We start from the raw sequence: 17,707 nt of genomic DNA on the forward strand, positions 1-17,707 counted from the left end.
GCTGGCTCAGTTGGTAGAGCATGTGACTCTTGATCTCGGGGTTGTAAATTTGAGCCCCATGTTGGATGTAGAGAGTACTTAAAAATAAAATGTTTAAAAATAAATAAACCGGAATCCAAATAAGAGTCACACATTTGCATTGCTTTGGGTTGTTAATGCTTCTTAAGTCTCTTATTATAAAAGTAGTTCCTCCCTCCCACCCCTACATTCTCTTACTGAAGAGACTGGGCCAGTTGTCCTGCGGCGTGTCCCACCTTCTGGATTTGTTCCGTTCAACCTTTGGATTTCCTATAAACTGGACTAGATCTAAAACTTCCTAATATGAAGGCTAAACATTTTTACTAAGAGTAGTTCATGGAGTTGCTGACGGCTCTGTATTCCATCTTACCAAGAGGCATGCACTGACTGGCAATCCCACAATTAATGATGCTGGCCATGTGACATCAGAGCTCAGGTTTTTCAAGAAGGGGGGGGAACTTTGAGCTTATCTTATTACTTTTTATTGTAAGTGAGGGATTTAGGCCCAGAAAGCCTATGATTGGTCCAAGAGGACAGAAGGAGTTAGTGATTTGGCTGGGGTTAGACCTAGGAGCTTGATCTGTGCTCAGCCTCTCACCACTATATCCTGTTACTTTCTGCTATGATTATCTCTGTGTTTGTGTTCTTGCTAACTTTTCAAAAAATATATTATTCCGTGAGGATTTTCTCTAATCGACATTTAAATGACTTAGGATCTTCAGAAGGATAAAAAAATAATACAAACAATAAAGTATGGCTTTGCACATAAGTATAAAAATTTCAAGTGGTACAGAAGATCTAATTCTGTGGGAAAGTTTTAACTCTATTTTTCTTTGAAATACCCAGTGTTCAGGTGCTACTTTACTTTCTCTTTATGCTGACCAGGAAGGTGATGAATTGGTATTCTCAAACTCTCAAAGCAAAGTGCTAATAGATGAAAAATCATTAATTACTACTAGATCAATTATTTACATGTATAGTAAATATTAGCTGAACAATGCAACAAATGCAGGCAAACCATGATGCAAATGAATCTATGATTTTATATTAGGCTAACTGATTGCCTACAAATGACCATTCATTAGCCTTTTTGTAGAACTAATGTTTTCTCATAATTGATACATGGCTCAAAGAGAGGTAACATGGACATAGGAGATGTTAGTGACTTTTAAGATTACAGAATTGGCTTGGCCTTAGGTAGGTCCTATAAGAACTTAGGTCTTAAGGTCCAGGTCTTGACAAGTCACATTTGTAGCTGTGTCCTTTATCTCCCATCAGAAAGATAGTGTTCTCCAGCAGCTTGGAAATGAGGCCACCAAGCATGACAGAGAATATGGAGACCCTTTTTCTGGGCAACAGCGTGGGATTTTTAAGGTAGAATAGCAATATTTATAGTTACAGTTTCAGCCATTTAAAGGAAGCTTTCCTGGGGCTCCTGGGTGGCTCGGTCAGTTGAGAGACCAACTCTTGATTTTGGCTCAGGTCATGATCTCAGGGTTATGGAATCGAGCTCTGTGTCAGGCTCCCCCCTCGGCACGGAGTCTGCTGGAGATTCTCTCTCTCCCTCTTCCTCTGCCCCTCCCCCCACTCATACTCTCTCTTTCTTTCTCTCTCAAAACAAATAAATAAAATCTTAAAAAAAAATTAAGGATGCTTTCCTGGCTATATTTTAATGTTGTTACAAGATAATTTGCACTTTCTAGAGCGTGTGTCCCCTCAATAGAAGAAGGACTTTAAGAATTATATCAAGAGTTTAACTTCACCAGGAAATACCTGACTGTATTTCAAATTTGTCATTTCATTAATAGTCATTCATGTATATTTTCCTTTTACTGCATATATGTAATTTTCTAAATGTTTTTGTAAGTGCTTCATTTTCTAAGTCTTAATCTATGTATCTTAAAGATACGTTTTTCATTGTGTTGAATTACATAATGCATATACTGTATTGTTTCCTTATTTCCTTATTTTGTTTCAAAGAAGCATTGGATTTTCACTTAAGTCGTGATTTCTGTCTCTTCTTTGAAGGTTCACATTGGTTACCTTCCTAACAAGCAAGTCCTTGGCCTCAGCAAACTTGCGAGGTAAGTATGACTGTGTGGGGAATAGGAAAACAGATTTATAGGACCTGCCCTTATATGGCAAGAATCTCATAAGGCTTTCTTGACTGGTGTGGATCTAACTTGGAAGTCACGTTGCTACTTAAAATTTATGGTTGCAGAGACAAACATATTTGGAGGACCTGAAACACAAATCCCTTTTCTTTTCACCCCTCACTGCCTTCCTCCCATACCTTCCAACCCTCTTCCACCAGCACATCCTTAAAGTCTTAGCTCATACCCTTTTCTGTAGAGCTTTCCTTGACTAGAAAGGATCCGAGGGTGCGTTCAGTCCAGCCCCCATACTTAAGGGTGGTTTAGTTAACTGGTGGGAAGAGGAAACTTGCGCAGGGGTCTCATCGCACTGCACTGTTTTCAGACTTTTAATCAAACTACTGTTTGGGGTCTCAACCCCACTGCACCTGGGTATCTCCGGGCATCTCTCGGGGGTCCTGCAGGGCCATTCATTCACTTCTGGTTTCTTTACCTCTGCAGACACGAGGCTGTGCTGTGCCTTTCTTGGCTTTCTCAGCAATATTCTGAAACAATAGTTACTCTCCTATTTCTCTCTTTTCTAATACAGTCTTCTTTCCCATTCTTTCCTGTGGGTTCATGCCTTTTAAAAAATTCCTTTGCTACTATTTTTATTTCAGCTTTAGGAAGGAGAAGTAATGGACAAGTATGGTCATCTGTGTTTAACTGGAAATCAACTTGAGGATGTGTTCATATATCTCTGATAGGCTCAGTCACCAATACTTTATTGCCCCTAAATATTCTTTTTTTTGTAATTTCTTTGTATAGAGTTAGTGATTCCTGGGTATGGGGAAATGCTAGGAGGTGTGTGTGTGTGTGTGTGTGTGTGTGTGTTGAGAGAGAATTAAGAACAAAATGAGTGAAGGGCGCCTGGGTGGCTGAGTTGGTTAAGCGTCTGCCTTCAGCTCAGGTCCTGATCCCAGGGTCCTAGGATCGAGCCCCACATCTGGCTCCCTGCTTAGCAGGGGAGTCTGCTCCTCCCTCTCCCTGCTTGTGCTCTCTGTTGCGCACGTTCTCTCTCCCTCACTCTCTCTTAAATAAATGAAATCTTAAAAAATAAAATAATTTTTTTAAAAAAAGAACACAATGAGGGAATAGGTGATGAACATATAGTCAAGTGCCCCTCACCCTTTAAAATAAACCAAGCTAGGTGTGGATAATTTGAGGTTATAGTGACTGTATCAAAATTGGAATAAATGAATCTTTGTGACCAACTAACTATACAATGGCTCTGATGGGTTCCTGCTTCTTCTCCACATAGACACTGGGATTCACCACAGTCCTGAAATGGTGGTCCAGCTCTTTTTCAGTTCTGTGCTGGAATCTGTAAAAACCACCCTGTCAGTCTGACAGCTGCTCTCCACAGCTCTTCTTTTTACTTTGTTTTCACTTCCACTTTCTCACTCATTTCCTCTGTGGATTAAGGAGAGAGTAGGTAGAGGAGAGAAATTTAACTTCCCTAGTTTCTGACCTCATTCCTGCTCAGCACTCTCTCCATCAGACAGGGCTACTTGGTACCATGAAAAGATGTTTTTATATCGTAACTGTAATTGCTTCGCTGCAGAAAGGCTCTTAACACAAATTGAGAAACATCTCACCACTTTTCAGTGATCTGTACCCAGTGGCAGTGCCAAGGGGTGGCTGAAAAAGGGCATTGGTGGTGATGGCAGAAAATAATCCTAGTATAATTTCTCTTAGCAACGCCCTCCCTAATAACTTACTCCTAAATGATAAATAAAGTCATGTCAACTGTGAATGGAAGTGTCTTTACTGAAATTGGTTATTCTTACTGTTTTATAAGACACAGTCTAAGTAAAGTCAGTGTGGTTGCCCTGTAAACCTAGCTTTAGGCACAGCCCCATGGCATGCTCTCTTCCAGCAAGATTGCTAACTCTGTGCTTTTCCTATATGGAAATTCTGGCACTGCTGATGCTTTTAACAGACTGTCCATATGTGAAAGGTATGTAGTGGATAGTTTTCACATTATAAGGAAGCTTGGTAAACCATATTAAGCCTTGGTCTAAATGTAAGTAGCCTTCTGTAGAAGACCATGCTGTGTAGCCCATGGGTAATACTATGGAAATGGATTCTTGAGTAATCCAGTGAGACCTTGGAATAAATGGTAATTTAGGGGTAGAAAGGAATAATCTTTAGTTACTTCCTTTCCTAGTGAAATGGAAAGATCTCTAATAACTAAGCTTTTATGAAATAATACAAAGGAGTTGATTATTAGCATGGGGATTTGTCCTTATGCTAATGGGATTAAAACTTAAAAAAAAAAAAAAAGGAACACTAAACCAAAGAACAGAGTGTATGTTACTTTCAGATATTTGTAAAAAATTTGATTGAAGGATCTATTAAACAGGAAAGAAGGCTAAGATTTTATCCAACCACTTATTTCTTATAAGAAGTAGGAATATTTAGGGAATGAAGAGTAATAAAGAAAGCTGGATGTCTTAGCAAAACTTCACTGCTCATTTTAATCTTGTATGTGAAGTCTGTTATATGCTTGCCTTTAAACGAATGACCTTTCAGTGCCAGGGAAGTCAAATATCAAACAGTAAAGCCTTAAGTAACAAGAAAATGCCAGAAGTGAGTTGATCTGGTTTAACTCTAGTAGAAGTCTAGAGTAAATGTAGTTTGAATAGAAATTCCTTTTGTTGGGGTCCGTGGATGGCTCAGTCAGAGGAGCATGCGACTCTCGATCTCAGGATCATGAGTTCAAGCCCCATGTTGGGTGTAGAGATTACTTAAATAAATCTTAAAAAAATAAAATCTTTAAAAAAGGGTCCTTTTGTTGCTGAAAATGCATTGAACATATATTCATTTTCTTGCCTTAGAATAACTGAGTGAACATAATTAAATCTTGAATATAGAACTGAAGTGCCTCAGGATAGCCATGGTTAATCTACTTATTGAGCATCGACTGTGAAAGGGTATTGTGTCAGGTACGATGGCTGCTGGAAAGGACACAGCCACTGCCTTCAAGAAGGGTGGACAGTGTGAGGCAGCAGGTACCTCTGAAATGCCTGGTTTGGAGCTCTGAGTTCAGAGGAGCCAATAGGACTGTGGCCTGGCAGGGTTGAAGAGACCGAGAGGTGGAAGGCTGGGCAGAATTCTAAATGAAAGAGAAATTCCTTTAGGTATAGTTAATACATAATAAGCAAAGGCAAATAAGAGGGTAGGCACAAGGCCATATTCCAGTGGATAGGGAGCAGATTAATTGGTAGAAATAAGAGATTTAGGCAGGGATGACTGCAAGATAGTTGGAAAGATAGGGTGGGCATTAGATTACAAGGGGAACATTCTTTTTTCCTCTATTATAAAAGTAACATACTTACCAATTAAGCTTAAATACAAATGAGTGAGTAAAGGGAAAGCCTTCCTTTCTATTTCCATTCCTCAACATGAAAACTAGAGATCTCTTGTCTCTTGACTAGAGATTGTCCTTCTGGAAAATTTCTTTGCAAACACAAACACAGAGCTCTTTAAAACTAGCAAAAACTAAACAGAATAAAAAAGGGAGATCATACCCCACATTCTATACTACAACTTGTGCTTTTTGTTTGTTTCTTAATTTTTAATTTTTTTAAAAGTAATTCCAACATGGGGCTCAAACTCGCATCCTGAGATCAAGAGTCACATGCCAGGCTCCCCTTGTTGGTATTTTTAATTTAAAAACTTTGAAATCCCTTGGACATCTTTTAGTCCAAAAAGTCTGAGTTCATTTTAATGGCTACATAGTATTTCTTTAATTGTTTAATATAATTCATTTAAACAGTCTTTGATAGAAGTATAGTTTATAGTTTGAGACTATTGTCAAAAAGGGGAAAAAATGCTTTTGTGAATATGTTTTATATATTGTAAATTACTGGAATTAAATTGCAGGGTTCAGGGTAGCTGAATTTTTGACATTACCAAATTGCTCTCCAAAAAAAAAGCATATCAGTTTATATGGTCAAAGGGTGTGTGTTTCTCCACTTTTGCTAACACTGGGTTTCATCACACTTTTCAATCTTCCCCAAACTGATAAGTGGAAAAAGGTACCTGGTGTTTTAATGTATTTTTTTAAAACTTGCATTTCTTTAGTAGAGTTTGAATCCCTATAGAAACGTCCTGCTTTTAGTTAGCTTTGCTAATTTTTCTATTGGATTGCTTATCTTTTTATTACTGATTTGTATGACCTCTTTGAATGTTAAACCAGTTAGGTCAGGTGCTGCAAATAATTTTTCCAGGCTTGTCATTTGTCTTCTGATTTTGTTTTAAAATATCATTTTTCCACAAAGGAGTTTTAAAACTTTTATGTAGTCATGGGCGCCTGGGTGGCTCAGTTGGTTAAGCGACTGCCTTCGGCTCGGGTCATGATCCTGGAGTCCCGGGATCGAGTCCCGCATCAGGCTCCCTGCTCAGCAGGGAGTCTGCTTCTCCCTCTGATCCTCCCCCATCTCATGCTCTCTCTCTCTGTCTCATTCTCTCTCTCAAATAAATAAATAAAATCTTTAAAAAAAAAAAACTTTTATGTAGTCATAAACTCATGTTTTTGGGTTATTTTTATGGTCTTATTTTTATGTTTAACTCTTTGCTCCATCTGGAATGTATTTTGGTGCAAGGAATGAGAAAGAATCCATCCATTGCCATTATATGCTCACTGACCTCCTGCAGCACCCCCATTTCCCTCCTGTTACCATGCTGCCTTCTTGCCATCTTTGCTGCCACTCTCTGTTGGGCCTTTCTTATGTTCTTTATGCATTATAAAACTCTGAACTCCTCCTTGTCTCTAATCTCTCAGTGTCTTTAAATCTGCTCTCATACACTGCTAGGATGTACTTTCTAAAGTGTGGATTTGATGATGCTGCTCCTTCGTAGCTCCCCATAGCTTTTAAGATAAAGTTCAGACTCCTTACTTTAGCTGAAAAGTCCCACTGTGATCCACCTCCACCTTCTGCTGCTTTTTGCTCTTTGCTCTAACCATAGTTGAGAATTTGCAGCCTGGTGACAAGTCAAGTTATATGAAGACATCAAAAATACCATTAAGATTTGCAAGGGTTAAATTATACCATCCACCTGCAAAGGAGCTACCAGATAACTTTCCTAGTTGCCAGAGGAGGAAAAAGAGGAGAGAAAGCATAATGCAACAAAGGAAACAGAGGACCTAGCATAGATTTTATAAGACCAATAAGTGGGCAATTCAGATAAGATGTCTACTTAAATCCAGTACCTAATTATGTCCCCTTTATTAAAAAAAATTATAAAAGTTAAAAATAAAAAGGAAAATTTATCAAAGGAGACAAGGTTGGCCCTCTTATATTGAGGAACTTTGTATAATAAAAGTGGTCATGAATCTTTTTTTTATTTTTTGGTCAAATTGGTCCAAAACAGAAAACAGGAACTGGACTAAATGCATAGAGAAACTGACAAACCTGAAAGAAGTGAGTGGAACACTAATTACCTCTCAGTGTTGGTCACACACTCTACTGACTGAGCCAGCCAGGTGCCCCCCAAAACCATTTAAAACTAGCAAAAACTAAACAGAATAAAAAAGGGATGGACAAAAATTTATACAAAGCACAGTAATAGGATTTTGGCCAAAAGGCAAACTTTAACTTAAAAAAAAAAAAAAAAAAAAGAATAGGCTATTGTGTAACAAGAATAGTTGAAATTAATACAAAACTATTTTTAAAAATGAGCTTTTTGGAAGTTAAAGTTCTTTTAAATTCCTTTGATATGATAGACAATCATATCAAATAACCCTAATAAATAAAGTTAAGGGATACAAATTAATATGCAAAAGTTAGTTGTGTTTCTACACATTAATAACAAACTGTCAGAGAAATTAAGAAAACGATCCTATTTACAATTGCACCAATACTTAGGAATAAATTTTAGCAAACAGGTGAAAGATCTGTACACTGAAAACTATAAGACATTAAATGAGAGAAATTGAAGAAGATACAAATAGGGGCGCCTGGGTGGCTCAGTTGGTTAAGCAACTGCCTTCGGCTCAGGTCATGATCCTGGAGTCCCTGGATCGAGTCCCGCATCGGGCTCCCTGCTCGGCGGGGAGTCTGCTTCTCTCTCTGACCCTAACCCCTCTCATGTACTCTCTCTCATTCTTGCTCTCTCAAATAAATAAATAAATCTTAAAAAAAAAAAAAAAGATACAAATAGATATCTCATGTTCTTGGATTAGAAGAATTAATACTGATTAAATGTCCATACTACCTAAAGAAATCTACAGATTCAATGCAATCCCTCTCAAAATTTCAATGGTGTTTTTCACAGAAATAGAAACAACAATCCTAAAATTTGTATGGAACCACAAAGGACCCCGAATAGTCAAAGCCATCCTGAGAAAAACCAAAAAAGCTGGAGACTTCACACTTTCTAATTTCAAACTAAATTACAAAGCTGTAATAATCAAAACAGAATGGCATTGCCATATAAATAGATACATAGACCAATGGAATGGAATAGAGAGCTCAGAAATAAACCCATGCATATATGGCCAATTAATTTATGACAAAGGAAGAATAAGGGAAGGATAGTATCTTTAATAAATGGTTTTGGGGGGCACCTGGTTGGCTCAGTCAGTAGAGCGTGTGACTAAGCTGATGTAGTTGACTCTTTGGTTCATGAGTTTGGCCCCACATTCGATGTAGAGATTACTAAAAAATAAACTTGGGGCACCTGGGTGGCTCAGTTGGTTAAGCATCTGCCTTCAGCTCAGGTCATGATCCCAGGGTCCTGGGATAGAGCCCTGCGTAGGGCTCCCTGCTCAGTGGGGAGCCTGCTTCTCCCTCTGCCTGCTTGTGCACTTGCTCACTCTCAAATAAATAAAATTTAAAAATAAATAAAACTTAAAAACTGGACTCCCTTCATATACTATACACAAAAATCGACTTAAAAAGTGATTGAATATAAGACCTGAAACCATAAAACTAGAAGAAAACATAGGGGGTAAACTTCTTGACATTAGTCTTGGTGATGATTTGACACCAAACATAAAAGCAACAAAATAAAAAATAAACAAGTGGGACTACATCAAACTAAAATGCCTCTTCATAGCAAAGGAAACCATCAACAAAATGAAAAGGCAACCTACAGAAGGGAGAAAATATTTGCAAATCACCTATCTGGTAAGGGGTTAATGTGCAAATATATAAAGAACTCGTACAACTCAATAGCAAAGCATCAATCCAATTAAAAAATAGGCAGAGGAACTGAATAGACATTTTTCCAAAGAAGATATACAGATACCCAACAGATACATGAAAAGGTGCTTAATTTCATTAATTGCATTAGGGAAATGCAAATCAAAACCACAATGAGATATCACTGCACAACTATTAGAATGGCTACAGTACTATCAAAAAGACAATGTAAGTTCTGGTGAGGCTGTGGAAAAAAGGGAACCCTTGTACACTATTGGTAGGAATGTAAATTGATGCAGCCTCTATGGAAAACAGTATGGAGATTCCTCAAAAAATTAAAAATAGAACTAGCATATGATCCAGCAATCCTAATTCTGGGTATATATCCAGAGGAAGTGAAGATAGGATATTAAAGAAATAGCTTTACTCTGATGTTCATTGTTCTCACTGGGGGGAAAAAAGATAAATATGTGAGGTGATGGGTGTATTAATTAACTAGATGGGGGATTTTTTTCCCCAATGTATACATATGTTAGATCACAATGTACACTTTGTCTTTAAAATCTTTGTCAATTATACCTCAGTAAAGCTGAAATTTTTAAAAAACCTGTGCTTTGGAGATAAATTTATAGCCACAAACGCTTTCATTATTGAATAAGAAACCCAACAAATAAACTAAAAATTCAATATTTTTTTTAAAGAAAAAGCAAGCTTAATAGACAAATAGGAAAGAAGTAAGAAAAATAAAATGATTAAATTAGAAAATTTAAAAAAGAATAGAAAACATAAATCCAAAAGATCATATACCATAGATTGCTTAGCAGTCTGATTGAGAGGAGAAATACACCTAGAAATGAGAGGCTATGTAACCAGAAATATGCTTTAGAAACTTTAAATCTTTATGAATAAGTTTAAAAAGATGGAGAGAGAAGGGAATGAGCCAAGAGTTGGAAAACTTGGATAAATTAGTAGCCATTGGAAAAAGTCAAAGTAATGTTGGGAGTGGGGTGGTAGGGAAAGGGGTGGATGATCAATTTAATAGACAACCTCCAAGTAACCACTAATCCCAGTGTTGTTTAAATTATTCAAGAGCATGGAAAAACCTGAAAAGCTACACAATTAATTTGATGAAGCTGCCTGTCTCTGACAAAAGTCTGATAAAACTAGCATTTAAAAAGGTGATAGACTAATCCCACTTATGAATATAGTTGAAAAATCCTAAATATTAACTCCTACTTTAACAGGTTCAAGTACTGTTTCCATCATGACCCAGGGAGATTTATTCCAAGAATACAGAAATGGCTTAGATTAAAATTAAGAACTACTGATTCTGGGACTATGGTAAACTAGATGGTAATGATATCCCTCCTAGTATAGCTTACTAAGATAGAATGTGTATGAACATTTCAAACGTTGAGGAAAATGTAAGGCAGTTCCAGTGAGAATTCACAAGAATTAGCCAGCACTGGAGTCAAAGGCAGGGTTCTGTCCTCCTATTCCACCCCAAATTGGGAGAGATATTACCTGTTAGCTTTGTTCTGGGGAGAGCAGGAAAAAGAACACATAGCCATGTATTCACAAGGGTTAGGCTCAGAATTCACATCACCATGTTTGGTCCTCAGAAAACCCAGGGCAGTAATTAAAAATGTTGCCAAGGAGGTAGCCTTTTAGCACCTAGCAGAAACAAGTGCTCATTCTCTGATGCACTTTTATTTTGGCTTCAGAGAATTCCCACAAATGATATTCCAAGGAGCATGAATTCACCAAAAGTAAAAGAAAAGCCACCATGAGTCAGAGTCAGCTGAAACAAATGGCCAAAGAGGGCAGAGGCTGGAGCTAATAGACACAGAACACACAACAAATATGTTAGAAAATAAGAATCCTGAGGGACGCCTGGGTGCCTCTTGATTTCGGCTCAGGTCATGATCTCAGGGTCATGAGATCGAACCCCATGTCTGGCTCCACACTCAGTGGGGAGTCTGCTTGGGATTCTCCCTCCCCCCCACCTCTCTCTCTCTTTAAAAATAAATAAATAAATCTTAAAAAAAAAGAATACAGAAAGTTTGGCAAAGGAATAAACTTTTAGAATTAGATTGGGAAAAAAAGGACCAAATAAAATCTCGAAAAAAAAGTGAAAGTTGGATTTGAAGCCCAATACAGTCACATTTCTGGGTGGCTCAGTCAGTTAAGCATCAGACTCTTGATTTCAGCTCAGGTCATGATCTCAGGGTCTTGGGATCAAGCCCTGCATCCAGCTCCACACTCAGTGGGGAATCTGCTTGAGGATTCTCTCTCTCCTTCTCCCTTTGCCTCTCCCCTGGCTCGTGTGCTCTCTCTCTCTCAAATAAATAAATACAAATAAATAATACAAATAAATACAAAAAGATCAACAGATAGCAGCTTAGACACAGCCAAAAATAGTGAACTGGAAGAAAGGTCTGAAGCAATTGCATTCAGAGCTAGGTGGAAAATATGGGTGAGAACGTAAGAGATGTGGAAGACTGAGGAGGTCAAATGTATCCTTAATTGAAATTCCTGGAGGTAACAGAGGCCATGGGGTAGGTGCAATATTAGAGAAGGTGATGGCTGAAAATGTTTCTGAAGCACGTGCAAAAAAATCAGTCTTTAGATTTAGGAACCCGAATGAATCCCAAACAACACAAAAAATTAAATCCCCACCTGGACACAACATAGAAAACCTCAGAGTACACATAATGAAATATCATAAAAGCAGCTGCAGAGAAAACATTACCTACAAGGTAACAGCAATTAGACTGATGATTGTTTGCCAATGGCAATATTAAAAGGCAGATGAGGTGCGCCTGGGTGGCTCAGATGATTAAGCGTCTGCCTTCGGCTCAGGTCATGATCCCACGGTCCTGGGATCGAGCCCTGCATCGGGCTCCCTGCTCCGCAGGAAGCCTGCTTCTCCCTCTTCCACTCTCCCTGCTTGTGTTCCCTCTCTCTCTGTGTCTCTCTCTGTCAAATAAATAAATTTTAAAAGTCTTAAAAAAAAGGCAGATGAATATTAGTGTTAAATTAGAACTCTTTTCAACAACTACCTCTCAACACATTATCTTAAAGAAAGAGGGCCAAATAGTTTTTTTTTTTTTAATTCAGGGAAGCTATATGATTATCTTTAATGCTGAGAAGACAGAAATTCAACGCCTTCTGCTTACTTGAAAATGAAAACCGAATAAACCAGGAATAAATTATAAACTCTCTAAGCATAGGGACCCTGTTCATCACATAATCATATACGTAGAAGGCACTCAATAAAGATCTGCATGAATGGCCTTTCTTTGACCTGAGAGTGGCTATTTACCAGCAACCGGCAGGTATCATCGATGATAGTAAAATGTTACAGGCATTCCTATTAAAGTATAGAGCAAAATATGAGTGCCCAGTATTGCCACTGTTGTCTAATGTACCTGAAATTCTACTTGAGAGAACGAAATGATGACTATGAGAAGGAAGACATTACTAATTTTTAAATCAATGGCATCTCTTATTCATACAACAGAAATTAATCACCTGGAAAGCTATGAGAAGTCATATATAGAGATTTGACCTAGAAGAAATAAGGCATATTTCCTATCCAGGAGCTTGAACAGCATCCTTCCTCAGGTTTTTGTTCAAAATCAAAAATATATAATTGTATTCGTCCAATGGTATAAACCAACCAGAAACATGAAGAAGAATCAGGGTGGCTCCTGCCTTCAGTTTGAGTGGTAAACAGGGCAGCGTATTTTGGCTATAATGGGTATAAAGGAGCAACTTTTCAATTTTATCTGAGCATTATAGTGGGGGGGTGGGGCCGTGGGAAAGAGCCATAAAATGCCTCCTAGGTGAAGTGATCCTTAAATTGAGTCCAAATTCATGACTAAAAGGCCACGTTTTAAAGAAAAGATCCTTAATGTGAATTGTTATCCTCGAATAGGTAATTCATGTGGCCATCTTTACATTTCACGACTAGAGTGAAAGATGTTGAAAGGGGAAAATCCGTCACTTGACAGATTGTGTTATAAGCCAAGATCAGGAGGTTTTTATTTTGGGGAGTTAATCATACCGAGTGCTTATATAGATGTAGCTTATAAAGAGATGTCTGAAGAAGTCTGTTCAGTTCTAATCTGATTATCCTAATAGGTTTAGTGGGTACAGTAGTTGACAATGGCCTGCTATTAATTAACAAATAGTCTTTTTATTTTTAACTTGAACTTGAAGCTCTGATTAAACAATATGATTAATTAGAACACTTGAGACTTGGCCTGAAATTGATGACTTCGGAGCTCTAAAATCATTGTGTTTTTCCTAAGTGAATATGCACATAATTCTCTCTCTCTCTTTGGGGACATAGGGAACTGCCACTCTGTGTAATACTTGTTGGTTTCCTCAGGACCCTCCCACTTCTCATTTCCATGTAGTTTTTGTATCTTTCCTCCTCTTAGAAGCATTAATCTCCTGCCCACACCCTACAATTGCTTCGATAAAGTCCTTTTGGTCTTTTGAGGAAGCCTTGCCAATTCCACTTCAAACAAATTTATGATTAACTAAAACAATTCTTTCTTTTCTAGGATTGTAGAAATCTATAGTAGACGATTACAAGGTAAACTTTTAAACTTTTATTTACAGAAAAACTTTTTTTTTCTTAAGGAAAAAGTATTTTTTGTTGTTCTCATTACACATGTAATACATATGACTTACCAAAGTCAAAACCTCATAGGAATATAACCTAGAAAGGGAAAGTCTGCAGTGTTTCAAGCCTCCAGAAGAAATCATTGTTGTATTTGCACATTCCTTCATATTTTGTGCATCTACCAACATTTTAAAATCAATTTATTATATTTTTAAATGGGCTCATATTGTATGTAATGGGCTTCACTTTTTTCCCCTATTTTTTTTTTCACTTAACAAATCAAACATTTTTTTCCCACATGCATGTAACTGTCTTATTCATTTTGTACAAATCAAACATTTTTTTCCCACATGCATGTAACTATCTTATTCATTTTGCTGGCTGTTTAGCATTCCATTGTACGGCTGTGCTGGGGCTTGATTTAACCAATCCCTGCTCTAATAGGTAGTTGAAAATTTTGTCAGTTTTCAAATAGATGCGATGCTGCCGTGAACACTTTAATATGTTTTCAAAGGCGAATTTTTTATTCAGCACAGGGACTGCATTGTTTAGGTTAGATTCTTGGTTTTCAGCTTTACATACAATTCAATAATTGGGTTTAGTGCTCTTGTTAATCCTGTCGCGAGCTATTTATTCATCTGCATGGAGGTGCTTGTCATCAGTTGGTCTTCCGCACGCCTAAGAGACAGTTGTCATTCTTACCCACTCCCTGCAGTGGTGCTGACCTGCAGATGAGGGAATTGAACAGCTGTCTCCTGTGGGCGGCAGACAAAGCAAACTGGTAAAAGCTGGTGTGTCTTGGTTCTGATGCCTCACAGAAGTCTGCTTTTTAAGATTCCAAATATTCTAAAGACCGCTGTGTCAGACTCTTCAACGGAGCTTCTTGTCACCCCACAGTTCAAGAGCGGCTGACGAAACAAATTGCCGTAGCAATCACAGAAGCCTTGCAGCCTGCTGGAGTTGGGGTGGTGGTTGAAGCAACGTAAGTCCATATTTGTCCTTAATGATGTCATCGTGGTGCACAGAAATGGTATTTAGTGCTGCTCTGTTTTTCCAGCACCAGGTGATGCCACATCATTGACAGTGTCACGTTTTCTGTCTCTGACCTGAAGCTTTCTTTTTTTTTTTTTTTTTTACCTCTTGCATTTACTGTGTGGCCGATACAGGAACCAGAGTTCGGGAGACTGGTTTTGTTTTGTTTTCAATGGGGATGGTGGAGGTGTCGGGAGTCATCAGTCTAAGCGTGGTGATTTGTGCAACCAGTAGCATTTTATGTCTTCTTTTGATTTCTTCTTTGGCTCTTTGTTGCTCCAAGCAGACTTTTCCTAATATTTTGTCACACATTTTAAAAAATGGAGCTAAAACTGGGTATAAAGGGCACCTGAAGAAACTTCTTTAAGTTAGAATGAATGATGAGAATTGCACACATCTTGTCCATTCTTCTGACATGGCATGAGCTCTGTGCAGTGCAGGCTGTCCAGCTTTACCAGGTTGCCTACACGCACTGGGATCACTGTTCCCTAGATTCTGCCTGGTTACACCAGCATACTTCAGTATTTCTCCAAATACCTAAGCTAATATTGTGCTGTTTGGGTCCTACAGATGGAGCAAGTGAGAATTCTGAATTTCTTTTTATCCAGAAGTTGTTTTTATTTCTGTGGACCCCTTGTATTATTTTCACCTAGGAAGAAAATTCCCTTGTTTCCCCTTCTGCTAGATGCATCAAAGATTCAACCACTGCTAAGAATAAGAGCTATATGACTAAGAAACATAAATAAAAGTTTTCGGTCACATTTGTCTAAGAAGTGATCTTTGGATCAGTTGGTAGCTGTGAACTCAGTATAATCAGATTTAATTTTTTGGCCTGCTTTTGACTTTAAAAACCAAACCAGCAACTGTCTATTTCTTTAAGCCACCTCTGTTGTCTTGTTTTGTAGACACATGTGTATGGTAATGCGAGGGGTACAGAAAATGAACAGCAAAACTGTGACCAGCACGATGTTGGGTGTGTTCCGGGAAGACCCAAAGACTCGGGAAGAGTTTCTAACTCTCATTAAGAGCTGAACTTCAGTGTGTGTCATGTGCTTTGAGGATCGTGTCACTAATAGCGTTGTTTGGTCTTAATTGTTTGTACATTCCATTTTCAATTGTTACAGATGTGAACTTTATTCCTTGTCACTAATGGTGTTTAATAATTATTTATAGCAAATCAAATAAAAATAATTAACAAAGGGGTGAGCCCTCTACTTTCTTCTTGCCACCTTTTAGTGGTAACTTTCAAGGAAACTGCCCATAGTGTAAGTTACATGCACAAAACCACTGCCATTTGGATAACCTTGAGGGTGCTGGGAAGGAAGAAAAATACAAGTATTTTGTTCAAATACTATGGTAATTGGGTTCATAAGCATAGGAATGTTGGGAATGGGGGAAAACTATGGCCAATATACTATCCCCCCAAATGGTGTAGTGCTTAAAATAATTTTTGTACACTGTGCAGCATCACTCTGCAAACTCAGAGTCCAACAGGTTTCACTTTAATCACATTTATTAAACTGCCAGGGCACTTTATTTTTTATATATTTATTTTTTGACTATCCAGTTGTAACGTTAGTCACCAAAGGCAGGTGGTGGAATATCTGTTTTTGATTTTGTGAGTTAAAAAGGCACATTTCTACTTTCTATTCTTTTTTTAAATTCAAGTACAGGGAATTAGTTCCTATTGTTTACAAGTGTATTCTCATGTCAACACACAGGGATTTAGGCATTTAACTCTCTGTGCCTTGATGAGAATATCACACCACTTAGAGTGTAGATATCTTGGCCTTTTTTTAAAAGCCATTATTCTATGAGACTTAAGTACTGACCCTGCAAATAACTAGTCCTCACTGTTTTACCTGTAGGAGTTTCTTGCAAGCTTACTTTGTGTATTCCTTGGAGATGCCTCAAAACTTTTTTTTTTTTATCTTAACAAATATTTTTCTAAGTATTTCCAGAAACTTTTGAGAATGTCCATCATTTTCAGGTCTGCAGAACCATAGCTTCTGTGAATAGGAAAGCATGCAGAATGAACTGTGGACTGCATTGTGAGTGATATCCAGTGTTCAATGAAAGCTACATTATTGGTATCTGTGAAAATGTACTGTAATTTTCTGGAATTACTAGAAATTATTGGAAGCCCCCATACTGGTTCCTCTTGTGCTCCATATGGGTCTTGTCTTCAGCGTAACTGTTTAAGTGGTATACAGGTCTTCTTGTCCAGGAAGCTGTTGCCTTATTAATGACTCAAAATTTCCTCCACTGGGGCAGTCTGGGCCAAATTAAAATAAACAAACAAAAAAACCCAACTTCCCTGCAAAAACAAAACCACAGTCATTCCATGGAAAAGTCTCTTATTTAGTTGACATTGTGCTCTTCAAATTTATTTCATTACCTTAAGAAGAATTAACTACAGTGATTACTATAACCTTGAGAGTCCTGTCTCTGCCATTTTGATGTCATTTGCCTTATGATGGGACAAGATGGCGGAAGTGCTGTTTTTTTAAAAAAAAATTCTTCCCTACTTGTATTTCCTATATTTTTCTATATTTGGAGTTTCTGAAGTACAATGGTAATTTATTTTGAGTTCCTTTTAAAATCTAATGTGATATAAACATTATCCTGCTTAATAGACATTTAGAAGTAGAATTAGGCACTCATGTTTGGTATTTTAAAGTAAAAACAGATGTGACTTGGAGGACCAAAGAAATTGTTAGCTATAAATTCATCTTTCT

The 17,707-nt window shown here is 37.7% G+C and overlaps 1 protein-coding gene across 1 annotated transcript in view; it reads left to right on the forward strand.

The window, feature by feature from the left end:
- GCH1 (GTP cyclohydrolase 1) overlaps positions 1 to 16,168 on the forward strand; it is a 45,010-nt gene extending 28,842 nt beyond the window's left edge. The window contains exons 3-6 of the mRNA XM_006736453.3: positions 2,047 to 2,102; positions 13,876 to 13,907; positions 14,835 to 14,919; positions 15,875 to 16,168. Coding sequence (XP_006736516.1) covers positions 2,047 to 2,102; positions 13,876 to 13,907; positions 14,835 to 14,919; positions 15,875 to 16,001 — 300 coding nt within the window. The 3' untranslated portion in view covers positions 16,002 to 16,168. The remainder of the gene's footprint in view (positions 1 to 2,046; positions 2,103 to 13,875; positions 13,908 to 14,834; positions 14,920 to 15,874) is intronic.
- The last annotated feature ends 1,539 nt before the right edge of the window (positions 16,169 to 17,707 follow it).

The sequence above is a fragment of the Leptonychotes weddellii genome, chromosome 9, assembly GCF_054177405.1.
Source record: "Leptonychotes weddellii isolate Sample4059 chromosome 9, ASM5417740v2, whole genome shotgun sequence".
In the NCBI taxonomy this organism is placed as follows: Eukaryota; Metazoa; Chordata; class Mammalia; order Carnivora; family Phocidae; genus Leptonychotes; species Leptonychotes weddellii.